Source organism: Onychomys torridus, chromosome 19, assembly GCF_903995425.1.
Source record: "Onychomys torridus chromosome 19, mOncTor1.1, whole genome shotgun sequence".
In the NCBI taxonomy this organism is placed as follows: domain Eukaryota; kingdom Metazoa; phylum Chordata; class Mammalia; order Rodentia; family Cricetidae; genus Onychomys; species Onychomys torridus.
Genome location: NC_050461.1, coordinates 24,959,571 through 24,986,478, shown reverse-complemented (window position 1 = coordinate 24,986,478; position 26,908 = coordinate 24,959,571). Strand labels below are relative to the sequence as shown.

At 42.8% G+C, this 26,908-nt stretch overlaps 1 protein-coding gene across 4 annotated transcripts in view; it reads right to left on the bottom strand.

Annotated features, from left to right (window-relative positions):
• Positions 1-26,304, bottom strand: part of Ncoa7 (nuclear receptor coactivator 7) — a 148,624-nt gene extending 122,320 nt beyond the window's left edge. Inside the window, exons 1-2 of one of the 4 annotated variants that reach the window (XM_036168822.1) lie at positions 25,992-26,304; positions 1,107-1,217 (exon numbers count right to left, since the gene is read on the bottom strand). In XM_036168822.1, the coding sequence (XP_036024715.1) occupies positions 1,107-1,156 (50 nt within the window). In that variant the 5' untranslated portion in view covers positions 1,157-1,217; positions 25,992-26,304. Of the gene's footprint in view, positions 1-1,106; positions 1,218-25,153; positions 25,242-25,278; positions 25,871-25,991 lie in introns of those variants that run through there. The other 3 variants (XM_036168821.1, XM_036168824.1, XM_036168823.1) reach the window with 3 other exon arrangements.
• Between the last annotated feature and the right edge of the window lie 604 nt (positions 26,305-26,908).

The window sequence follows — 26,908 nt, the reverse complement described above, 5'->3', positions numbered from 1 at the left end:
TGCAGGAAATGGACAGAACATTTTCTGAGTCTTATGTACCTTGCTTGTTAAATGGAAATAAAATAACCTTTGTCCAGGGCTTATTTTAACGATGTACACTAAGGCACTCACACACAGTAAGTCATCAGTCTATTGCCCTTTCCCACTAAAAGTCTAAAATCTAGCTTAATTTTTGGATAAATACATTGACAAAAAAAAAACCACTTTGGTTTTAGTTGTAAGGCTTATAATTAGAAAATGAGAAATGCATCTCTACAAGAATTGATTTCTCCGGGAGGTGGTGGCGCACGCCTTTAATCCCAGCACTCGGGAGGCAGAGCCAGGCGGATCTCTGTGAGTTCGAGGCCAGCCTGAGCTACCAAGTGAGTTCCAGGAAAGGCACAAAACTACACAGAGAAACCCTGTCTCAGGGGAAAAAAAAAAAAAAAAAGAGTAGATTTCAGGTTGGAGATATAGTAAGGCTAAATTCAGTTCTTAAGCATACCAACTTAGGAGCCCATAATGATTACTTGAAACCCAGGCTCTCTCTGAGGCCAACAGTATTATCGATCATTTAATTATGATTAGTGAGTGACAGCCAAACAGTGACTCAAACCTGTCACAAGCAGACACCAGATACTCTATCATAAGGCACATGTACATTAGAAGAGCAGAAGCCTTAAGACATGGGATTCTAATGACATCATCTCACCCATCCCACCTACAAAACACGTGTTTTCTTAGTCATGATTCTCTGTAATGCTTTAAATGTGTCAGATTTTAAATCAGTGCCCAGTCAATTAAATTCCTGACCGGCAGGAGCTAAACACCTAGGATTAACACTCCAGGGAAGCTGCTAAGCACAGAATTCCAAGCAACCCACAGGTTAGCACAGTACTGCAATACTGTGCCAGAGCCTCAGAGAGACCCATCAACTTAGAAAGACCGTCATTCCTCAGATACTAACTTTACAAAGGACAAAGGATATTTAACTTCTGTTGGTCACTCACTCTCCTGCTGAACACTCACACAGAACATAGAGTGCCAAGTAATTCTCGAGGCCAAAGTCCTCTCGAGTGTGTTATTGTTTTAAGCCACTGATATAATTTTGCAAAATAAATGCTTACCGAGCAAAATAACTCTGTTTCCGTTCCTTCTTCTCCTCCTTGGTATCCATAATAGACAACCAAAAGTGCAAAGTACTTGGAAAAGTCCTTTTAAATCAATGAGTCATATTCCTGCAATTAAGAAAAAAATAAAGCAACTATAAGTTGAGAAGTTTACAATGGCTAATAGGCAGAATAAAGCAGAGTAGAGTTACATGGTCCAAAACAAATGGAGGATAAACTTTAACCAGGAAATAGTCACATGAGTCAAGTCCAAAATGCAAATGGGCTGGGAATGAGGCAAACCACAACACTACCATGAGAATGTTTAAGCCACAAAGCAGACTATGGATGGGAAACCAAACTGAAACACTTTCTTCATAATTAACAATGATTTCAAAACGAAAACTTCCACTGACCAGAAGACTGAGGGGTAGTGCTGCATGATGCTACTTACTCACTGATTTTTTAAATACTCTGTACAAAATCTCCCTTTCCTAGTAATGCATCATACATCATTCTCACAGGTAAGTATGAAGACGGCTCACTTAGGTGTATTCCAGAAACATGCTTTGCTCAAAAGTCAACCAACATCATCATTCTCTTTTGCCTTCAGGAACAAGTCAGCAAGAACATCCTGCTTGAACAAATGTGGAAACGAAAGCATAGAAACTCAGGAAACCACTTGGGAAACAGTGGCTCTCTGCACTTGCTCAGCCTCTCTCCAGCCCAATACCCTCCACTACACTTGGCTGAAGTAGTGTAAACCAATTTAAAAAAAAAAACAACAAAACTTCTTTCTAGTACAATCTTCCCCAAATACCACTTCCATCATGCTCTTCCTCTGCTCAAAATCCTCCATGTCCACCCACTCACTACCAGCTTCAGCAAGTGACTTTCCTACTGAGCTCTCACACTCACCCAATCTCACCTATGTTCATCGATCAAATTTCAATTTAAGGAAAATAAAGCACATTTATAAGACAAAATTGTTTATGTATTTATTTCAATTCAATTCATTTTTATACACAATACACATTATAGGAGAGACACTATTATACATATTGAAGTTCAAGCTAAATGAGGCATTGGATTTGCTCTAATCTAATCTACTGTCATTTGTGAGGCAGACACAATATTGCAATATTATGAGACATTCACTGTTTCAGAGGAGACACAAGTGCCACAGGAGATTACAGAAAAAAACTAGCACTCAAAATCGGTATCCCAAAATGTACGTATCTCAAAATGTCATGTTGGACATGAAAACATGCTTTTATTTATTTTTTTGTTGATTAAAAGCCCTAATGTTTTCAAATTATTTTTAATTATGTGTAAGAGTCTTCTGTGTGGGGGTATGTGCACAGAAAGGGAGGTACTTGAAGAGGCCTCAAATCCCCCTGGAGTTGGAATTACTGGAAGTTGTGAGTTTATAGGGGTGCTGGGAGCCAACCACAAGCATTCTACAAGAATAGTATATGCTCTTAATTGCTGGCTCATTTTTTAAACCCTAAAACCCTCAACATAAACAAACAAACCCATTTAGCCTTAGGTAGCCCACCTGATACCCTCATCTCACACTGTAAGGATGTGGGCGTGAGTGTGGGCTTCCCAACACAGGTGGAAGAAAGCGGTTCAGCTGGAACCAAAGCAAGAGAACAGAAGAGCTCCCTGATCTTCCTGTGCAAACTGTGCAGCACAGTAGTGTGGGGCTGGAAAACAAGGTGCAGGAAGGATGGGGTCTCAGAAGGAAGAGCTCCTTTGTCACGCTAAAGAGCCATGCATCACCCCAGCTAGGCATCCCATGCTCCCTACTCGCTGAAGCACTTGCTGGCCATCTCTAAGTGAGCACACCAAAGCCATGGACTGTATTTGCAGCTGGTATGCCATGAGCAAAGAGTTCCTGAGAACACCAATTTTCTCATCCTTGGTACATGTGAAAGGAAGTCACCAGAGGGTTCTCTGGTGAGTCAGTATGGCATGATCAGGATCATACGATGACTTGGAAGAATGAAGGCAGTAGATTTGTGAGAAAGAACTTAGGGTTAAAATTGGTGAAGGGGAGAAAGCTCAAAACTAGGCAACAGCAATTGGTACAGAAAGGAGAGTCAATTCAAGGAATGCTTGGGAGGCAGACGAACTGAGATTTGGCAGTCTATTCAATATAGGCTGCATAGGAGAAAGAATAAAGATCTATATTTCTGCTTCAGGGACCAAGTGGACTGTGACAGCAGAGCCACCATTCAATGTACAGGAAGAGGGCACAGTGTGTGTGTGGGGTGGGGGAAGGGGTCGGCAATAAGGAGACTGAGATCAATGTTGGATATGTGTGCCTTCCAAGGGCCTGTGGGTGCTCAACTGGAGACATTCTCTAGTCTTTGCTTAATTTGGTTCCAATGAGAGCATAGGAGGATAATAAAACATTAGAGGAAAAAGAGTATGCAATTTGCAGCATATGGTTATCATTAGGAGAAAAAAGAAATGAAAAGAAAAGAATATGATGAGATCACCCTGGAAACTTGCCATGGGCTGTGCCTTCAAAAATATAAAAATAATAAAAATAAAAATAAATCCTCTATGGGGAAAACAAACGTGAGCAAACAGCCAATGTGTGGTAGCAACTTGGAACTGCCAAAAAAAAAAAAAAAAAATAGCCCTCAGGATTTAGAACATAAAAGGTTTGTGCCTTTCCTGGAACCCACTTGGTAGCCCAGGCTGGCCTCGAACTCACAGAGATCTGCCCGTCTCTGCCTCCTGAGTGCTGGGATTAAAGGTGTGCACCACCACTGCCCGGCTAAAAGGTTCTATTTTGATGAAATACTGCAATAGGTCAAGAGGAATCAATCTTGATGTTATTTGTTTGGGCTCCTTATCTACTTTATTAATCCTCAGAACCACTTCACTCAGAAATCCTCACTGTCTAAAGGTGGGGGCGGGGCATGAGATGTCAATTAATTTCCCTTACTCGGCAGCACTGGAAAAGGAATTTATTCCATTGGTAACACTCTGGTGTCTTGTAATAAACTTTGGAGACAAAAGCAATCAGAGATGAACCAAATAATGTAGTATGGGATCTACAACGGTCAGTGTTACAGCAAAAACCATTCAGGTTAAGACAAATGTAGCTATCAACCAGCACTGAGTCCAAAGAGCAGTGGGCATGGAGGCCACACTGCAATGGGTTGAGGTTAATTTGTGTTCACACAAGAATCTGGGTGATAAGTAAAAGGTGAGTGCTGACCTTCCGGCTCTAGTTAGCTCTATCCCACACGGTGGTTTGGAATTGGGGCTCTTTCTCAACTCCACCCTTTCCTTCACTCCTTTCCCAAGCTTGAGGTTGCGTCCTTTTCCTGACAGGGTCTAGCACATGCCTTTCTCAGTGTGCCCTTTTCTCTCCTCTTCAGGAATGTAGCTCACTTGTTATCTGTTACCTCAGGGCATTGCATCACAGACTGTGTGACAAGCCTCCTCACTTAGCTTCCTTGGGTCCAAACCATGAGCTGCCTTCAGGCCAAACAGCACCTTGGTGGACACTTCCTTTGGCTCTCCCCAAGTATAGGGTACTACAATTAGAAAATTCAGATAAACATTCAGACAAATGTGTGTGTGTGCACACTTGAGCACGTGCGTGTGTGTGTGTGTGTGTGTGTGTGTGTGTGTGTGTGTGTATCAAACAAAGAATTTTGATGGGTGATACTGACTCCTTCCAGCTTTTTTCAGAGTCCTGAATGAACTCAAATAAATCCTAGGATCTCCATCCTGCTGGGCCACATGGCTTAAAGTTCTCTTCCACATGGCACAAATATGTAATGGTCTCTGTTGATTAGATTTCTCCTCATGAATAAAAATGAAGTTATAGCAACCTAATTGGAAAATTTTTATATTGAAAGCTGTGCCAGAAGCTAATATTTGATTTCAGTACAAAAATATTGATAAAAATAGGCAAGAGAGGGAAAGAGTAAACAACCCGGGGAACCGACATCTGGTGCTACTGTTCTGTTCAGAACTAATGGAGCCCAAGCCCCACTCCTATCGCCAATATTCTATTAGATAAATCAAATATGCTAATGTTGCTTGTTTTTAGGTCTGTGAATTTTAAGATGATTCTTTAAACAAGACAGATGCTCTCATTTCAGCTCGAAACACAGCAGCAGATTAACCAGGAAGAGGTGGGCAGTGGACGCTGTGAAAATGGTTTGCAGAAAGCACCACACAGCAGCCTTCACGCATCAGCGAGGAACCAAAGCTCCTAAGTCAGTCTCTAATGGGAACTACATTTTCCCGGGTAAGTGGTTATAATGGGCTTCTTAAAAGCCCTTCATTCATTTAATGTTGACATTTTCTCACATCAATACACTCTAGACCAGAGTCTCCTGTATTTATGGTTTATTGTAGATCTAAAAGTGTTTTCTGAGGGAATGCAAGACACATCTTTCATCTAAATGTCTTTTTATGTGTGTGTGTGATTTTAAACCAGAATGGCCAGGATCAGCCTAGATTCAGTTCATTTTCAAAAACATAGAAACCCTCCCCTCATTAATGCTATGATACAGAGAAGGTTTTGCTTTGTTTTTTATATTACTAGTGCAGTGTCCTCTGTGTGAGACTGTGGTACCACTGACAGAATTCAAGAGCAGAACTAGTGGAGACTCCTTATTATAGTAAGTCAGTGTGGACTACACAGTACTACAAGGCTTCTGGACTCACATCTGACGCACTGTCGAGCCGTGGGCAGGCAGGTATAACCAGTCAGGACCAATCCCCAAAGCCCTGCGACTGTTTCCCCAACAACATGTTTCCTAATATACAAATGAAATAATGACAGAACCTGCGCTGGGGCCTCCTTACACTGAGTCTGGCCACTTCAGAACAGACCAAAATGTACCTTGTATACAGGCACTTCCTTCCAGAAAATTACACAGAGCAAAACATGGCAGCTGTTCATTCTCGCTCACAGCCACATTTAAACAAAGGAAGGATATTCAAAACCTACTATTAACCCATTCAGAAATTTGAATGTTTTTCTTAACAAAAAACCTAGGGAGAAAGACATAGAACTAAATACAAATTTGTGCCACAAACCTTTGAGAAAGCCAGGAGGCAATGCCCCAAATAAACAAATATATAACCATACACAAAAAGCAGCAACAACTAATCGGAGATGTAATGACCATAAAGACCCAAGAGTTATGCCTGAAGCAAATTAATAAACAGGGAAAGGTTCAGAATCTGTTAAGGGCGTTGTCCCCAGGGAAATGTACCTAAGTTCTTGGATGGCAAAATAAGAGGTAGACTCCATTCTAGTTTAGTTTTTCTTCCTTAGAAGCCTGAATTAAACAATGAGTTCCAGTGTGCTCTTAATAAACAGTGAGAAAATCCCACCCAAACTACTCCATATTATAAATAGAGACCCATCTCTAGTCTCGACCGGTTATTTTACAAGTTTGAAGAAGAGGAAATTCACTATGAGGTTTCTCCAAGACAAAAACCAGGAATCTGGAATGATCAAATGTGTAAGAAATGCTATAAAGCTGAAAATGGGAAATGATTTAATGTCAACGTAAGTTAGAAAGAGGATTGTGTAAACGATGCACTAGAAGACATTTGCAAAGGTCTCAAGGACAACGTAAGAGACGATCCAGAACAGGACCCAGTGACCCCTGAGATTCAGCAGAGCCACAGAGTGAATTCCAGTTGAAACATCTCCTGTGGACCAAATATCCTCAGCAGATATACAGAGGAAGGGTAGCCTTCAGCATCCTGGAAGCCTAGGGAAGGCAGGAGGCTGTGACTCACCAACCATTAAAGATGAAAAATGCATGCTTTGGTGTTGGCAGACACAAGAAGTACAGAGCACAGCGGGAGCAGCTGACTGCCTGGAAGAGGAAGGGTGTGAGAGACAGCCATAGGTGATGTCAGGGCTGGGCTATGAATGAGGCGCTGGAGTCGGGCGGTGAATGCAGAAGAGGCTGGGTAGAATGCGGATGTACGAGTGGATGTCAGGGAACGAGCGGTGCTTGGAGAATCCTCAGCGGTCTGGTTTGGCTGGAGTGCAACGTTAGGAGATGATGATGATGATGATGCCGAAGGGATACTTACTGGCAGAGTCAACTGCACTGACCTAATTTTCCTCTTTCATTTTTGAAAACCCTAGCCTGGGGATTTGGAAAGGTGAAGTAAGCTCCAAAAAGACGTTTGGTCAGCTTTTCTCCATCTGCTGATGGACACGATGGAGAAACGCAAGCCAGATGTGTGGACGTTTTGTACCACTGCTCCAGGAATGGGCTAGCTGAGTGACCAGCCTACCTTGGAGTGAGAAGCTGGTCTCAGTCCTCTATCTGCGGGGAGGATGTCACTGGGGAAATTGAACATTCTTGCTTCAGTCTCAGCCGTTCAGTAAAATTACCACAGACTGAAATGAAGATACACTGACTTTTTTTTATCACCCCTTTAGAAGGATGATGAACTTCTTTGGTTGCAATGTTAGAAGTAAGGAAAACCTCAGCTGTATGTAAAAGGGGGTCAATTATTATAAAGTGGAGTTTACCCCCAATGCTGGTGAGGCACCAAGGAAATAGACAGGTGAACTTACTGTTAGAACACATGAGTATGATTCAAAGTTTGGAACAGCAGTAAGGTCCATATACTCAGTGTCATGACTCAGTTGTACACCCTACCCCCACAAAACACTCATATTACCTGCCCAGAAAACCGATAGTCTACAACTGTCTAAATTTTTAGGGGAATATATCATGATTCGCATTTATTTCCAGATATCATTACAGTAGAAATATAGAATACAGCAAATAGGATGTTCGCGTGCCATAAAACTAAAATTTAAGACTATTAGTCAAAGGAGCTGGCCAGCTTCAGCCTGAGACAGCACTTGGAATGAAATACTTTGAGAACTCTATCTGAAGGCTCTTTCTCCAGTAGAGGATTCAGACTCCATGGGTATTCAAAGCAAGGACAGGGGAGGGAAGAAACTATGGTTCAATTTGGGAAAAATGGCTTCCCAGTAGATGTCCACAGATCAAGTAGATTCCTAATCTCTTAATTGTGATCTAGGAAGATGGGCAGTGCCTGCATGTGACTGCTATAGGGGCAGATTTTTCAACCTTATCAAAACCAACACCACCATGTAAAGCAACACCTCATATGCCCTGTATCAGATCAAAGCAAAACCTGTAGATAATACAACCTACTCATACAGTTTTATAGTCAATACAACATTGAAAAGGAAAGCAATCAACCACAGATGTTTCAACAGTAAGATCTCAAGCACAAGGTCATTTGAAAGCATAATGCTTATACTTCTACAGGGCAGGTTTAGCTATAAGAGGAAAGAGATAAGAAACCATTTCACTACTTTGAAAAGAAGGGATCAAAAAGGACACATACCAATAGACACTGAGGAAATACAGAAAACCATAAAGACCTACATTAGAAACCTGTACACCACCATATTGGAAACTCTAAGAGAAGTAAATAGTTGATTCTCAATATATATACCACCTACCAAAGTTAAATCGAGTTGAGATAAGTAATTTAAACAGACCTATAGCCCCTAGTGAAGTAGAAGCAGTGATTAAAAGTCTACCATCCCCCCAAATCCCAGGGCCAGATGGTTTTCATGCAGAAGTCTACCAGACTTTCCAAGAATAGTTAATGCCAATATTCCTCAAATTAGTCCATAAAATAGAAACAGAAGGAACATTGCCTAATTCTTTGTATAAGGCCACAGTTACTCCGATAACTAAACCACATAAAGACTCACATAAAATGACCCTAAAGATTCCACTAGGAAACTTCTATAGCTTATAAACACTTACAGAAAAGTAGCAAGATAAAAGATTAACTCACAAAATTTAGTACACCTTCCATATACAAAAGACAAGCAGACTGAGAAAGAAATCAGGGAAACAACACCTTTCACAATAGCCTCAAACAATATAAAATATCTTAGATTAACTCTGACCAAGCAAGAGAAAGACTTGTATGATAAAAATATCAAGTAATTGAAGAAAGAATTTGAAGATATCAGAAGATGGAAAGCTCACCTATGCTCATGGATAAGTAGGATTAATATAGTAAAAATGGCCATCCCCATAAGCAATCTATAGATTTAATGCAATTCCCATCAAGATTCCAACACAATTCTTCACAGAACTTGAAAGGACAATTTTCAGTTTCATACAGAAACACACACACACACACACACACACACACACACAAAACCCTCAGGATAACTAAAACACTTCTGAATGACCAAAGAACTGTTGGAGGAATGACTGTTCCTGACCTCAAACTGCATTACACAGCTCTAGTAACAACATAGCATGATATTGTCACAAAAACAGACAAATAGATCAACAGAACTGCATTGAATACCCAGACAGAAGTCCACACGCCTATGGATAACTGATTTTTTTTTTTAATAAAGAAGCTAGAAATTCACACTGGAAAAGAACACATCATCTTCAACAAATGATGGTGGTCAAACTGGATGACTGCACATAGAAGAATGTAAATAGTTCCATGCTTCCTACCCTGCACAAAACTCACCTGCAAATGGACCAAAGACCTTAACATTAGGCCAGATACACTAAATCTGATTGAAGAGAAAGTGGGGGATAGTCTTGAAGCAGTTGGCACAGGAAAAAAACATATTGAACAGAACACTGATGGCATACACACTAAGAAAGACAATAAATGAGACGTCATGAAACTAAAAAACTTCTGTAAGGCAAAGAACCCCATCATTTGGACAAAGAAGCAATGTACAGAACAGAAAAAGATTTTTACCAATGCACATCTGATAGAGGGCTAATATCTAAAATATATAAAGAACTCAGAAAACTGGACATCAAGAAAAAATAACCCAATTAAAATTGGGGTACCTACATAAACAGAGAATTCTCAAAAGAAGAAACTAAAATAGTTGAGAAGCACTTAAAGAAATGTTCAGAATCCTTAGTCATTAGGGAAATGAAAATCAAAACTATTTTGAGATTTCATATTACACAAGCCAGAATGGCCAATATCAACAGAACAAATGACAGCTCATGCTGGCAAGGGTGTAGAGTCAGAGGAACACTCACCCATTGCTGGCGGGAGTGCAAACTTGTACAGCCATTATGGAAATCAGTATGGCAGTTCCTCAAAAAGATAAGAATCAATCCTCAAGACTCATTATACAACTCTTGAGCCTACACCCAAAAGACACTTCGCCCTATGACCTGCTCTACCCTGTTCATTTTTGCTCTATTCACTATAGCCAGAAATTGGAATCAACCTAGATATCAATCAACAGACAAAGGGATAATGAAAATGTGGTGCATTTATACAATGAAGTGTTACTCAGCCATTTTTTTAAAAAATGACATTTGTAGGTAAATGGAACTAGAAAAAAAATCATCCTGAGTGAGATAACTCAGAAAGACAAATATGGCAGGTATCCTCTTATATGTGGGTGTTAGCTGTTAAGTCATTGATAAGCAGGCTCCAATCCATATAACCACAGAGGTTAGGTAGAGAGGAAGGGACCAGGAGGGAGGGAGGGATCTTCCTAGGAAGAGGAAATAGAATAGATAGTTATGGATGGGTGTGTGTGTGGCGGGTGGTGGGGGAGGTAAGCATATTGGAATAGGAGATCAAACAGAGAGGGAAGAGGGGAGAATGGAGGGAGTACATGGAGGTACAGCTCAAACTAAGGGCCATCTGAGGGGTCATATGGAAACCTAATACAGTAGAAGCTTTATATATATCTAATGAAATCTAATGAAATTGCCAAATAATAGGGTAGAGAGAGCCTGAACTGGACATATCTCATCATCTAACGAAGCTTCAGTACTGGGAATAGGTTACATCTAATCAAGTTCTCATCCCAAGAGGGTCCCAGAAGTCCCCCCCACAACAACCCAAGTGGCTCTCCACAAACTGACAGCAAGGCCTTATTGCTGAAGTCAACAACTACACAACACACTGAACAAGGAGAAGTGAAGCTGGTGCCGATCTACCAAAGGAGGAAAGTAAACACCAGCCCAGCAACAAACCATTCCATCTAAAAGATGAGGCAGACTCGTGCAACAGTGGCACACAGCTTGTGGAAGTAACCAACCAATATCCGATTGGAGTTAAGGCCCACTCCACCAGATGGAACCCATACCCAGCACTGCTTGGGTAGCCAAGAACCTGAGACCATAGAGACCATGGTCCTAGAGGAAAACCAAATACTACTGTTCTGCTAGAGGAAAGTAGCAATACAATGATTCCTAAAGACATTATGCTATACTCACAGATCAGTGTTGTGATCAATCACCATCAGAGAAGCTTCCTTTTGTAGCACATGGGAATACAGAGACCCACGGCCAGACAATGGGCAGAGTGAGTGAGAGACCTTGGAAAACTCAGCCCTAAAGGGGATGTCTCCATACGATCCTCTCAAGGCTCAGGGAACCCTGGGCAAGAGGAGGCAGGAGGAGTATGGGAGCCAGAGGGGACGGAGGACAGCAAAAGGGATCAAGGCCTTCTAGACACCACAGGGCTAGACTGCATTTGAACTCAAGGCAGCTGTAGCATCATGCACAGGGCCTGCATGGGTCTGCACCAGATCAAGTCCTAGACCTGAAAGGAAACTTGCCATATTGTCCCCATCCCTAACCGAGAAGCTATTTCCAATTGATAACTATTTGAAAAAGAAAAAATATTTCTCTCCAAGGGAATCTCATTGGAGAAATAAAGCACTCTTAAGGGTAGGCCCCCTGTCCAGCAGTAGATGGCCAATGAATAAAATGAACTCAAAGGTGTTCTTGGAGGATCTTTGTCTCATAATGTTAAATCAGGGTGGGTTTTGTTGTTTGCTTTTTGGGTTTTTTTTCTCCTACCTTCCCTACCTTTGCATATATAATATGGCTACAGGTTTTGGGTTTTTATTGGATCCTGAGTATGTGAATGTATGTGTCTGCATCTTGTAGGCATTTCTGGTACATTTTCTTTGCTTCTTTCTCTTGTTCAATTGTTTTGTCATATTGCAATTTGTTTAGTTTTGATTTATCTTTTATTTTAATAATCCTTAGAGGCTTGTTTGTTTTCTAAAGACATCTAGAAAGGGTGTGGATCAGGCTAGGAGGGAAGGTGAGAATAACTGGGAGGAGTAGAGGAAGGAAGGGGAAACTATAATCAAGATATTATATGAAAAATCTACTTCCAATAAAAGAAAAACGTTGCACATAGGCAGTATTAAAAAAAGAAGAGGGCCGGGCGTTGGTGGTGCACGCCTTTAATCCCAGCACTCGGGAGGCAGATCCAGGAGGATCTTTATGAGTTCGAGGCCAGCCTGGTCTACCAAGTGAGTTCCAGGAAAGGTGCAAAGCTACACAGAGAACTCGTGGGGGGGGGGGGGGGGGGAAGAGGAGGAGAAGCCAGGGGAGGGTCAGACCACGTGGGTCTCCACAGTTTCAGAAGAGGTGGGAAGCTTTTTTTTTTGAGCTGAGGATGAACCCAGGGTCTTGCTCTTGCTAGGCAAGCGCTCTACCACTGAGCTAAATCCGCAACCCGGGAGCTTTCGTAACCAGCCATTCATGTGAGCTTGTCTGGAGTGTGAGGCACGCTGCAGATGGCTTCTGCCTGTACGGATATATCGGATATATCGTACTGTTGGTGCTTTCTCCAGGGAACCGCAGAGTTCATCCGGCCTGCTTCGTCTACCTAGTGAGGAGATGAGCACTTTGCTTTGGAGGACAAAGTAAGCTGGGGCGAGCTCAGCATCTGGGTTCCACGGAGCAAAGCATAACAAAGGATGTCTACAGCACTCATGCAGGTAATCACAGCACTCTGGAAGCTGGGGCAGGAGGGTGGCCTCTTACTGAAGCCCAGTGTTCGAAACAGAGTATGTTGTACGTAGGCCTAGGCTGAAATAAGCACGATCCTGTCACAAGCAAGCGAGCACAGGCTAGCTCAACAAGCAGTCATCCTTAGGAGGAGAAATGAGCACGGTTTGAAGTGGAACCAGCATTGGGAAGTGCTCTGACCTTTTGTGCGCGCGCGCAGGGTGGGGTGGTGGGGTGGGGGGGGGGGTACTTTTTTTTTTTTTAGCTGTAATTTCTCAAAAATCTGGGTTAAGAAACAAGCCTTTGGGGGAATACCTTTTCCTTTTAAAAGTTTGCTAAATGGCTCCATACAAAAGGTCTGTATAAAATTTTCTGTGGTAGGCTGAATTGTTGTGTTACACACACACACACACACACACACACACACACACACCTGCCCCGCCCCATCACGTTTGCCAATGCAGTGCCTGCTGTTTACACTAGTATGGGGTTGTTGTTGTTTTGTTGTTGTTTTTTCTGTTGCTGTGATAAAATATTCTGACACAAAACTTAAGGAAGAAGAAGTTTGCTTTGGCTCACAGCTCTAGGTGACAGTCCATTTCCAGGAAGCCATATTGCATCCATAGTCCAGGAGCACAGGATGGATGGGTTCCTCCTTTGCGTTCAGTCCAGGGCCCAACCCTTAAAGTGGTGCTGCCCACATTCAGGGTGTGTCTTCCCAATCCAATTAAACGGGCCCCCAGACAACTGCAGATTTTGATAAATTGACAACCAACATTAACCAGCACACAAGGGGGTACTTCCCCATCTCCACCTGCTCTGCCACTTGTTCTGACACAGAGCACTACCACCCCTGTTGAGTTCTCTACCTGATGAACCAGCTCAGGGTCGAGGGGGGGTGCGCTGCTGTTCCTTCTTCAGCTTGAGGGCAAAGTTATAAAGGACATGTGGAACAGACCTGGACCTCAGCCCTGCCAAACTCAGTAGAGAGCAGCCAAACCGCAGTCAACCTGCAGGCTGGTCAGCGTGACATAAATACTTATGAGTCTAAAGCCACTGAGGTTTGGAAGCTGTTAACGGTGAAGCTTTTTTAGAGACCAAAGCCCGATGTGCCTTCAGGAACGTCCTGACCCACATATGAGTCCAGAAGAGGGTGTCAGATCTCTTATAATTACAATTACAGTTTTGAGCTTCCATATGGTCTTTCATCAGAAAGACCAAAACCACAAACTATAACTGTGTTTATGTGGATTTCTAGCCAGCCCTACCATATGAGAATCCATAAAGAGAAATAACCAAAGGACACAAGCAGCCAAGGTCTATTCTTTTCTTCCAGATGTCTTTTATTCCATATCTGGAAAGTGGGTCAATGAAGACGCAATTAGGTAAGATTAGGTCATACTTCCATGTGGGGAGCCCTAATCAATGCAGTGATTTCCTTATAAATGGCCATGCTAGGTAAAGACAGTGATGTGGCTTCAAGCCAAGGAATGGCAAGGACCATCAGCAAGTGACCGGAAGTAGAAGATACGCTCTTCACAGAGGAAATGTAGCTTTGCTGAGAAGCAGATTGGAGGACATCTGCCTTCAGAACTGTGAGAAAACACGTTTCGATGTTCGTTTTTTAGATATTTTATTTTATGTGTGCTGAGTGTTTTGCCTGCATGTATGCATGTGTACCACATGAATGCCCAGTGTCCTCAGAGTCCAGAAGAGGATGTCAGATCTCTTATAATTACAATTACAGTTTTGAGCTTCCATATGGGTGTTGGAACTTGAACCTGGGTTCTGTGCAAGAGCAGTCAGTGCTCTTAACTGTGGAGGCATCTCTCCAGCCCCCATTTCTGTTGTGTTAAGCCATTCTATTTAAGATACATCGTCATAACAATCCTAACATGAAAATATACTGATCTTGGATTACTTCTCTATATTACCACTGTTCCCCAAAGCATGCTGCTGGAAAAACTTAACTTTCCATCAGGACTATTGTACTGCTGTCTCTCATCATTTCAAGGAAATATGAGAGTGCCATTCAGGGAACTGGCAAGTACTATGATGAATAACAGCAGACTTTCATCCAGTCAACACCAGGAACCAGGAGATAACTGCATAAGAACTAACCTGATAATCAAGAAAATATTCATCATAAAAGAGATCTGGTGATATTGTGTCCCCCAATATATTGTGCACCTTAATAAACTTATCTGGGGTCAGAGAACAGAACAGCCACTAGATAGACATAAAGGCCAGAAAATGGTAGCACATGCCTTTAATCCTAGCATTCTGGAGGCAGAGATCATCTCTGTGAGTTCAAAGCCACACTGGAAACAGCCAGGCATGGTGACACTCACCTTTAATCCCAGGAAGTGATGGCAGGAATCAGAAAGGCGTGAAAACCAGGAACTAGCGCTGGTTAAGCTTTTAGGTTTTTAACAGCGGTTCAGCTGAGATCCATTTGGATGAGGACTCAGAGGCTTCCAGTTTGAGGAAACCAGATCAGATGAGGAATTGGCAAGGTGAGTTTAGCTGTGGCTGGTTCTGTTTCTCTGATCTTTCAGGGTTCACCCCAATACCTGGCCCTGGGTTTGTCTTATTAATAAGACCTTTTAAGATTCACGTAACAAGCCAGGCGGTAGTAGTGCATGCCTTTAATCCCAGCACTCGGGAGGCAGAGCCAGGCGGTTCTCTGTGAGTTCAAGGCCAGTCTAGGCTACCAAGTGAGTCCCAGGAAAGGTGCAAAGCTACACAGAGAAACCCTGTCTCGAAAAACCAAAAAAAAAAAAAAAAAATTTTTTTTTAATTACTGAAATGTGAGTGGGGTGGGTATGTACATATGAGGCAGGTACCTGAGGAGGCCATAAGAGACTGTTGGGTCACCTGGAACTGGAGTTACAGGTGGTGGTAAGCAGCCTGACACGGCTTTCAGGAACCCAATATAGGCCCCTGAACCATCTCTTCAGGCCCAAACTAATTCTGACTTATTGTTAAATAACAGAAACTAACCTTGGGCAATAGAACAATAGTTCCTGTCATTATTTAGATCTCTACTTAAAAATCACATGCCACATCAATAGAAGTAGCTGAGCTTAAAATCCTATTTTTAACAACAACAAAACCCATGTCTTACACACTAAGATTCCCTTATATGCTATATAAAAAATAGAAATCATAAAGATATAGACATTCTAAATTTTTCTTCTCATAGCTGATGGGGAATGGTCTAGACGTTAAGAGCAGTTATATAAAACAATAAAACATCTCCTGGGATTTTTGTCCTTTCCAGAAAATATAAGATCTATAAACTAATAAATTCACAAACCTTAAATACATTCTCTGACAGGTTCATAGAATTATCTACACCAAACAAGCAATATTTTTATCGATGAAAACTACTAGGATTAATTAGAACATTACCAGAGTCCTACTGGTAAGTGCACTGCCAACTGTGGCATCCTCTGAACTGAACACTTCAGGGTTTCGATTTTTTTGGAAGGAAAATCTAGAATTAGATTATCATGCTAATAACCTATGGCTAAGAGAATCAAAAGACATAATATCCTAATCTTAAAAATAGGGATATGAGAAGCATATCCAGAGGGGATCAATGAACCCCAAACCTATCAATCATTCCTAAGGACATGAGCCACACAGGAACAGCCTATGTTCTTGTGTGCCATATGCACATGGGTAATGCTGTGCTGCAAACAGAAGACCACAGAGCAATGCAAGATGCAGTCCCTGTAAACTTACTGTAAGGACAACTAGGCAATAAAGCATGCCAGCTTTTAGTTCCCTTGGATGGTATTTGTGAGATGCTAGCCAGATGTAGATGACTGAAAAAGTGTGAGAAAGTTCCAGCTAGGGAAGGGAACAGAAAGCTCGCAGGTGGGAATTCCTCTCCTGTATGAGTGCTGATGTATGTGGATAGGAGTGGGTAACAACCCCAAGGCTGTAAAACCCAGGGCAAGTGTGGTGCTCTTATCATCCATTCGGTATTCTCTGAGCTAAGTTCTGAAGAAGTCACCCCCACTAAAATCATGTACATCTTTTCACTTGTTCTATTTCTCCAGAGAGGTCAGGGACTGACCTCACTGAGGCTTGGGTTCCATCTCCAGAACAGTGACCACACACACACACACACACACACACACACACATACACATACACAAACACACACACACTCACCACAAACTTGAGACAGATGTATACAACACACCAAGAAAGTTAAATGCAGAAAATACCAGCAGATGATCGGTGGGTGAAGATACCGAGGAAGTGAAATCACAGTAGCTCCGAAAGGAAGGGACAGTAAAATATGTCAAACTGAATATACAACATGTAATCACAAGGCAAGGATACAGAAATTCTATGGCATGCGGCTTGTAATACATATTTGATAATCATTATAAAACATGAACAAGCAAAATGTAGGGAAAAGAAAATAGAAATCGTCCCATGCTCTCATCAAATGGAGAAAAGCTTTAATATTTTATCACGTTTTTTGGCCTTTCTTCTATGTAAACATACCTTAAAATCAAATTAGGATCCCTTCTCTTGACAACCCTACCATCCCTAAGCATGCCTCCCAGAGAAACTGGATTCACCACCGAACACACATCTGATATTGAGTCCAGTTATTATGAATGTCTCCCAAGTGGTTAGATATTCTTTAAACCCGTTATTTTAATGACTAAGTATACATGCACTGTCATTCTTAAAATGATTTCACTGTTGGAATTTACTCAGATTTTCATAATACTCTGGACGACAGCTAACAGAATTGCCTACTTTGCACCAGGCAAGTTTCCAAGTACTTTATATAAATTATCTAATGTTCAGAGTGATGTAGGAGGTTAGGTACTATTATTATCCTCATCTGACAGATGAGAGTTGAGAAATTAACTGCCTAAGTTCACATGGGCGGTAACAACAGGATGACCCTGTAAGTCACCTGCTGTAGCATCCTGTTCTTAGCTGTCTACCATGCCACTCACCTCCTTATTACCTTAGTGTATATAGAATCACTGGGTCTGAGGAATTCTAGGACTAGACTATCTTCCACCTAATGGGTAACAACATGCCTTCTTGTCTTCCACCTAATGGATAGCATGGGTAACAACATGCCTTCTTGTCTTCCACCTAATGGATAGCAACATGCCCTCTAACCTTGATATGAAATAATTCCTTCTTTGTTAGCCTTGTTCATGACTTTTATAATCTGCTACAATAAACTCCATCTCTTTGATGCAATCAAGCCAATGTTCATTCACATCTCAGCTTTTTGAAGTTCCTATTTTGTGAATTTTCCATTTCTCTTCCTAACTAGATTTTTTTTTTAAGTTAAGGAATATTAAATTGAAAACACTTTGGAATATGACTCAAAACATCAAAGACTATTGCCAGTTAGCTATTTCAGTGGGACTTAATAGATGGACAGTCCTTAGGGGAATCATCACAGCTCAGTTGTAAATATTTAAAAACATAGCAGGCCCTCGCAACAGGTAGAGGAATACTCTGAATTGTGATTTCCACCACGCAGTAGAGGTTACATAATACTCTAGACTAGTTGTTGCTGGTGCTTGGAGCCTTCTCCTCTCAGTGCCGTCTAACAACATGTCTGGAAAAGCAAATCTATAATTCTGATGTTTGCAAAGTGAGGTCAGAATTAGAGAAGGAAACAGAGATCTGGAGAGAGCGCCACCTGCAGAACTCTCCTGCATTCTTCCTGAACTACAAGGCAAGGGAATTTGTTTGCGATAATAATTTACCAGCCAGAAATTTCACACAAACAGGGCTGAACTCTGTTAAAGACTGTTGTTAATAGGTCATGAAAGTCATTGCTCCATACAAGGCAGTTTGTAACAAATCGAGTGCCTGGCGTACCCTCTGGGTTGAAGTTTAAAATGTCTCACTCACATAATAAGTAATTTTTCGGGACGGGCTTTTTCTGGATAGCTCATGTCATCTTTTGATGGCAATGTTGAATGCTTTCAACTTCTAAGGGGTGCCTCTCTTCTTGTTAGAGCCCCAAATGTCATGACACCCTTTGGAACGCTAGCTCCTTTAAATACCAATCATAGAGAAAAGCCTAGCATTGAAGGCACGCAAGGGACTCTCTCAAACAAGGATCATAGTGAATACAAACGTTATTTTGAAAGGGCATTGACGCAATATTTGGTGAAGAGTTATTAAATTAATCCAGGATTACTAGAAATGATAAGGGCATGTATTAGATGGAGTTGGGGTGGGATGGGAAGACAAAGGGATGGGTGGGTAATACTTCAATTTTGCTTTGTGTGGCTGATCAATCCCACTTGTTAATCAAAACCAGCTCACTTTGAAAAGAAGGGTAGTTTTACTACTTATGAGAAATAACTAGTCTGCTCATTCCCAGGACAGAAGCCGTGTGTGGGCCATCACAGCCCCATGTGTTTACGGAATCTCAACTAAGAAAGGCTTCTGGAGGCGACATCTCAACTGTGTGGCCTGCTAGCAAACATGGAGACTGGTGGGGTTTTGTTGTTGGAAGTCATTTTTGTTGTATCATGATCTCACAAGGTAGTTCTGGTTGTTTTGGAACTCACTACACAGACCAGGCTGGCCTCTAACTCACAGAGATCCATCTACCTGCCTCTGCCTCCTGAATGCTGGGGTTAGAGATGTGCACCACCAGAACCAGCTAAGAGACTGGAGTATTCTCTTTTTTTGTTGTTGCTGTTTTGTTTTTTGTTTGTTTGTTTGTTTTTCGAGACAGGGTTTCTCTGTGTAGCTTTGCGCCTTTTTCCTGGAACTCACTTGGTAGCCCAGGCTGGCCTCGAACTCACAGAGATCCTCCTGGCTCTGCATCCTGAGTGCTGGGAGTAAAGGCGTGCGCCACCACCACCACCCGGCAAGACCAGTGTATTCTCAGGAGAGGGAACAGCAAGGAGAAGTGTGCATGGACATGAAGTGACCACCAGTTTTATTTCTCTGAAATAACAGTCCTAACTTGGGGCCAATAAACAAATCAAATAGGGTTTGTGGTACACGACGGCACACTGAATTTTAGTCTGGAAGGGGGCTTGTCTAAGAACGGCTGCGGCTGCAGGTCAAAGAGCTTTAAGGGGTAAGGGACCGGAGATGAAGTCCTCAGAACCAAGAGAACAAGTTAAGATGTGTGCATTGCAGGGACCGTGTACAAAGTCTGAAGAGGGAACTTCAGCAGTAAGGCTGATGGAGCTACAGACAGAACAGAGTGTAGACTCTAGGTACTAAGCACCTGAGGTGTCAGGCCAGGTGGTAGGACAGGGTAAGTGAGAAAAGCAGTAGAGACAAAATGAGTAGGCTTTCTGTTCACACTTTCATATTTTTTTTTTTAAAAAAAAGACAATCTCCCTGTGGGGTTTTCAACTACAATCTGGCTACCCATGGATAGGAAAGAAGTGTCTGGGGATGAGGGGAAACTTTCAGTGTACACCTTGCAAGCCATACGAAGCTATTATTTAGTCCAAAAACTACTTCTAAAAAGAATTGGAAGTCATTAAATGAGATGCCTCTATTCAAAAACCTTCCTCTAACTTCCGGCTTTGTGTCAAGTTGCACATGAATTAAGATTGTTTTTCAGCCAGAGTCCAGGTTTCCAGTGATGACTACTCACAGAGGAGGGGTAATTCCTATGTGAGCCTGAGAGGCCAACATATCAAACACAGTATCACACACTGGTAAATAACTACTCACCTGGCAAAATTCAGCCCGTGTAAGTTAGCTATCATACCTACACAATGGATAGAGTCTGGTCAGTTAACTTGGGAAAATCATTGAAATATCACAGTAAATGAAAGAGACTCTCAGAAGAACGAGTATTGTGATTTATTAGAACAAGGCTAAGTCACACGGTCTGCGGACACAGAGGTGAGATAGGCCATCACAGTGATTGCTGGGTGAGTTTGGATTCACCCTTTGGCTAAAAATGACTTTTGAAAAACAACATACAACCTTTTCTCTGATGTAATGCATGCTAGAAGGCAGATAGTCCAGGTATAAGTGAACTAAGTCAAAAGGTTTCCAACTCCAAATAGCCAGGGATGTGCATTCATTCAACAGTTCAAAAACAAACAGAACTTAACTTTACAAATTAGTTTTATAAAACCGCATGATACTGTTTCCCATTTGGCTGCATACACAAGCACCATATATCAAAATTTGAATCCTTGTTTAAAACTCATTCAATGTAACCAATTTGCAATGTGTTCATCAGAAACACTGTGTGTCCAGAGGTCAACTATGCAATTCCTTCATTTATTTGGTTTCATATTTTGTATTTTTCTTGTTCCATTAAGGATGAGTCATCTGAAATAATGTAATTCAATAAAATATGAGAATTACAATTAGATAATAATAAGAATAAAGAGAAACAGGGTAGAACAGCCGAAAGACATGAGGGGAATTAGAACAATAATACTAATAATACACTTTTTTCACATGGTTATGAGATTTGAGCTGCAAATCTCTCTTGAATTCCTAGTCACCAAGATAGAAAGGAAAACATCTATCTAGCATAATGGAAATAAAGTCACATATAGTAATTGTTCAGGGGAGGCATGGCTTGGCTTTGGCACCCAGGGCTCAATGGAATTTCCCCTAATCGAATCTATGAAGTGATCTAACAGTAGTTTCTTCTCCACAGTCTGCTCAGTGAATCCTTCACAGTGCACACAATGGGGGGGAGGGGGAGATCTGGGGTTGTCAAGCATGCTGAAGAGGGAAACCAAGTCATGCAGTTTGGAAAGCTCCCCTTAGACTCCTGGTCTAGGTAAGATGAAGGTGGTAGACAGCAAGGCCTTTGTTCAACTGAACATCTAGAAACAGTTTTTATCAATTATTCTTATAAAAAAAATTGGGGGGGGGGAGTGGTTTTCACGACAGTGTTTCTCTGTGTAGCCCTGGCTGTTCTAGAACTAGCTCTGTAGACTAAGCTGGCCTTGAACCTCTGCCTCCCGAAAACTGGGATTAAAGGTGTGTGCCATCATTACCACCTCGCCAATCTTATCAAATTTAAAAACAATCCACATTCTCTTGTGAGTATAGGAACAAATTCATTTCATGAACCTATTGAAGGAGACAAGTACAATTATTTTTCTTCAGCCATACATCTCTTGTATTTGACATTGACGATTACAGAATTTAATTCTGTGTATATTTCCCATAATGCTAACAATTTTGATTGTAGTATATGTGAATTGAGAGAATTCTGCCTAATTTAAAAAGAAAATTCGGAATGAGATTTTAAAAATACACATTTAGCAAAGAACAGACAGGTTTCAAAAAGGCCAGCAGGAGCCTGGTGTAGTGACACACACCTTTAATGCCAGCACTTGGGAGGCAGAGAAAGAAGGATCTCTGCGAGTTCGGGGCCAGCCTGGTCTACATAGAGAGTTCCAGGACAACCAGGGCTGTTACACGGAGAAACCCTGTCTTGAAAGAACTCAAAACAAACATACAGACAAACAAATACATAAAATGACAGCAAGAGAAAGACACAGAAAGATAAAATGCAGAAATCCGGGCTTAGAATTTCATGGCTATAGTACACCTGATGCAGGTTTGCAGTTGGCTCTGGAGGCAAGACCCAATTCATGAGTCATCACATCTTAAGAGATACTACATTTGGATGTAGAACACAAGAGAAACAAAGACTCTTTCTACAATGAGGAAAAGGCTCTTATTTGGTTGACTAATTCAGAGCATAAAGTTATAGCACATTTTGAAAATGTTCAAGGTCTACTTGCTAAATGAACAAAATAACTCTCCTGAAGTTAAAAAGTAAGATGTATGTGTAGGGGAAGGGGGACGTGCGGGGGGGGGGGGGGGCACAGCGGGGCACTCAGTGGTTAAGAGCACTGGCAGAGAACCTGGGTTTGATTCCAACACCTATGTGGTGGCTCACCACTGCTAACTCCAGTCTTGGGAGATCTGACGCCCTCTTCTGCCCACTGCAAGTACTGCATGCACATGGTGCACAAATGTCTTCAAGGCAAGACACACCCCATACACATACAAAAAATATAATTTTAAAAGAAGCAAAAAGGTGTACTGTAAACCACAGGCTCTTTTAAAAAGTGAGCAAGGGAGAAAAATGCAAATGATTTGCTCAACACCCTTGATTATAAATAAGACTCTAAAATAGCCGTATCTTCATCAGGTTTGGGAACCTACTTTGTTTTCATCAATTCTAACAATTTGGTTTATTCACAAGTTCTTGTCCCAAGCCTCCCCGAGGCTTCCTACCTTATCTCTGAAAGTTTTCCTTCACTCATTGGAAACAATCCAACTAGGTTAGAGAAGAAACAGTAACAGATTATGCTTTACCATAGTGTGTGAAAATAAGGATTCTGGGTAATTTTCTGGGTAGTGAGGAAGGAGAAGATGCATGAAGATTAGAAGTTATTCCCTGTCAGATAAATGTGTTGAGGAAAGAATGAAAACATGTTAATAATTACTCACTATGCTTATGTGACAGGAAAAGAAAAATAAATCAAAACTTTCATAGACTAAAAGTAAAGCCAACAGAGGGTGATGGGGTTGTCCTTGTGTCTAGCTTGGTCCTTTCTGTTATTTTTTTTTTTCTTTTTCTCCTAAAATAACATTTGGAAGCAGAAAAGGCGCCAGACCTTCCAAATATCTCATTTTATAGAGGAAAATAGCTAAAATGTTGTTTCTAGGGCTGAGGATGTAGCTGAAACAAGACCAAGCTAACACTGGAAGCCTTGCCTGATCTTGGATCTGGCCCCTAGCACCACAAGAAAAAAAAGAATTGAATCTGTATCTGTTTAATATCTATGAGGTCACTTTGCAGTCATAGACTCTTAAAATGCTTTGTTTTCACTTTAGTTTTAGTAAAAACATATTAAAAATAAACCACAGCTCAACCTTAAAACAAGTTGTTACTTATTAACCAGACCACTGCTCCTTCTGCAATAACTTAAGAATTTTCTTGAAACATAAATTCTGCTTTCTAAATCGTTTTTGAAAGTGGAATCGAAAGGGAATCGATTGCTATAATACTGGAAAGTGGGCACGAAGTGAACCTGAACAGAGAACGACTACCTTCCTCGCTGCTGGGGCCAGAATTGTCAATAAAAAATAACCAAGTTTGCCTGTTTATAGAAAGAAGCGACTTTTAAAAATACAATTAATTGCACTAGCAACAAAACAAAACATACTATCATTTTAAATGGTTATACACACACACACAATATATATATAGATAGACAGATAGATAGATAGATAGATATAGATATATAGATCTTGAAATACAATTTTCATTCATTCAACAAATAACCAATAAACAGCTATACAGCATCCGAAGGAGGGGAATTACAGAATGGGGGGGGTTAAAAAAAAAAAAGAGAAGATTCTGTCCACTTGGTATTTATATTGATTCAGTTCACCAAATTCTCGAATCCGAAATCGTGCCTATGAAACTGGAGTTTACAATGATCCATTTTTCCAAAATTCTAAACCTTATTGTTTAGTGTAAAATGAAAAAACAAAAACAAAACCCAGCAGCCGAGGAGGAAACAATCTTGCTAAAAGCCCCAATGTATGTCTTTTACTTCTAGAACAGGAGTGGGGGAGAAAGACTCAACCCGTTTCTCAAAAAAGGCAAAGGTCAGCTTCGAGTTGGAAGTATGGCTGGAGACACGCTGACAAGCCTCTGCTGGTTGGCAAGCGCATCTTTCAGAGTCTCAACTCCCGACACCTGTATCAAACATGCAGCTCTTAAACCCATCAGTTCCCATCTGGTTTATCCTAAGAGAACACGCCGGCCTCATCCATCACCCGAGTAATCTGACTTCTACAAGGACTTTCTTTACGCTAAGCACCCAAAATAAAGTGTTTGCACCACTGATTTTATATACCACTTGGCCAGCCGTAAAACACACAGATATCCACAACCACTCCTAAATACCTCTAAAACAACACCGTTGCTCATCTACATTTTAGCTGAAAGAGATGGGAAGGACGCATTTGCTGATCTTGCTTTTTGAAAACGCAATGACATAGTCTACTTGAGCTAGTGCAAAAGGCAACGGTCTCCTCCCCAAAGCAACCCCATGCCCCAACCCGAGGGTCCCCCCAGAATGTTGGCGGGAAGGGTCCAGCGCCCCTGCGCCCCTGCTCCCCAGCTCGGCCTCGAACGCTCCAGCAGAGCGTCTCAGGTCCCCCGGGGGGCTGCGCCCAACGCCATTAGCACACCTCGGAGCGCTGGCAGCCCAAGAAGGAGGCAAGTTTGGCCGCTGCCGGCCGCGTCCCCGAGTCTCCCTGGCCGCAGCATCAGCAGCGGGTGGCCTCCAAGGCCGGGCCCCGCCTCGGCCACCTACCTACTGGGCGGGGGCGCGGGCTCCGCGGGTCGGGGCGAAGTGGCTCGGGAGCACGCATTTCTGGGAGCGGTGGCCTCTGCCGCTGGGCGCGGGGGAGCGCATCCTCCGGGGTGGGAGGAGGGAGGGGACGAGGGTGGGGGAGGTGGGGAAGACCGCGCGCCGAGGAGGAGCGTAGGCAGGCGGCGGCAGGAGCGGTCGGGGGTGCACTCCTGCGGGGTCCCCAAGTCCAGATCTGCCCCGAGCGGCCGCCGCCGGGATGCTCGAGGCCTCGCCCAGGTGCCTGCAGCGGCGCCCACAGTCAGGGCACCCGCCGCTCTCCGGGCGGAAGGCGGGGAGCTGCGGTGGCGCGACTCCCGCCCGGCGCCCGCCTCTAGCTCCGCCCGAGCCAGGGCGCGCGCTGCGCTCGTCCGCTGCGGCGGGGGCCCGAGAGCCCGGCGGCTCGGCTTAGCGGTTCAGGTTGCAGCCGCGGCATCGTGCCTGCCGGGTGCGATCTCGGAGGCGCAGGCTGAACAGCCTGGGGGTGGCACGGGTCCCCCAACACCGGGCCCCCAGCGGCTCCGCCCCGGAGAGCTGTGCGCGCGCGGCCTTCCCAGGCCTTGGCCCTTTGTGACGCTGCCCTGGGCGACAGTCAGGCTCTTCCCAGGCCTTGGCCCTTTGTGACGCTGCCCTGGGCGACAGTCAGGCTATCTGTGGACCCGGAACGGTTTGCTTACCTGGCCCCTATTCGCCTCCGGTCTAGCTGGCTACGGTCTGGATCTTGGAGGGAAGTAAAGCTTGGGGGCACAGCTGGAGTTAGAGCGTCTGCTGGAGTCTTAAAGTCCCTTTACTTTCCCTTCCAGCTCTAGTACCACGGGCCACCCTAAATTCATCCTTCTGTCTTTTCCGGGATTGCTTTTGGCAACCGGGCCCACCATCTCCTCCCTCTCCCGTTCCCGGTTCAACATCCTGTAAACTGCGGAATTGCAATCATTATAACCTATGCAATGTAGCAATTGGGCGGTCCAGCGGCTCTTCACCGAGACGGGAGAGAAGCTCGGTAGGAAGGCTTTTGCATCAGCCCCCCCCCCCCCTCCCCGGCCTGTGTTTATGAGCTTCCCCCGGTATTGGATGCCGCTCCCTTTACTATCTCGTGACTAGCACTGCAAGATGACTCGGAGGATCTGGCCGTGAAGAATACTCTTAAATGCAGGAAAAAGGAAAAAAAATATATATATATATATCAACAGCCTGCAGCTGGTCTGATAAGATTGGTGTGTCCTAAGCCATCCACACATACAGTACATAGCGGCCTCCCCAGGTTGCCGCTGCTGCTTGGTATTACCAGTCTGGACGGCAGAGCAGGTCTTTAGACACCTTTTTGGTAAATGACTTAGCCTTTAGCAAAGGGTAAAAAATGGGTTCCTAACATATAAACAGATAATTCTACTTGGATCAAAAGAAAAACATGGCTTGAGGTCTCCAGAAGTTTGGTGATGGACTTATAATTCCTTGATACATGCTTTTATGATTTTGAAATCTAAGCTTAATTTAAAAAAACCTGAGAACAAACACACACACACACACACACACACACACACACACACACACACACACAGCATAGTGGCATAGTCCTGTAATCCCAGCTCTTGAG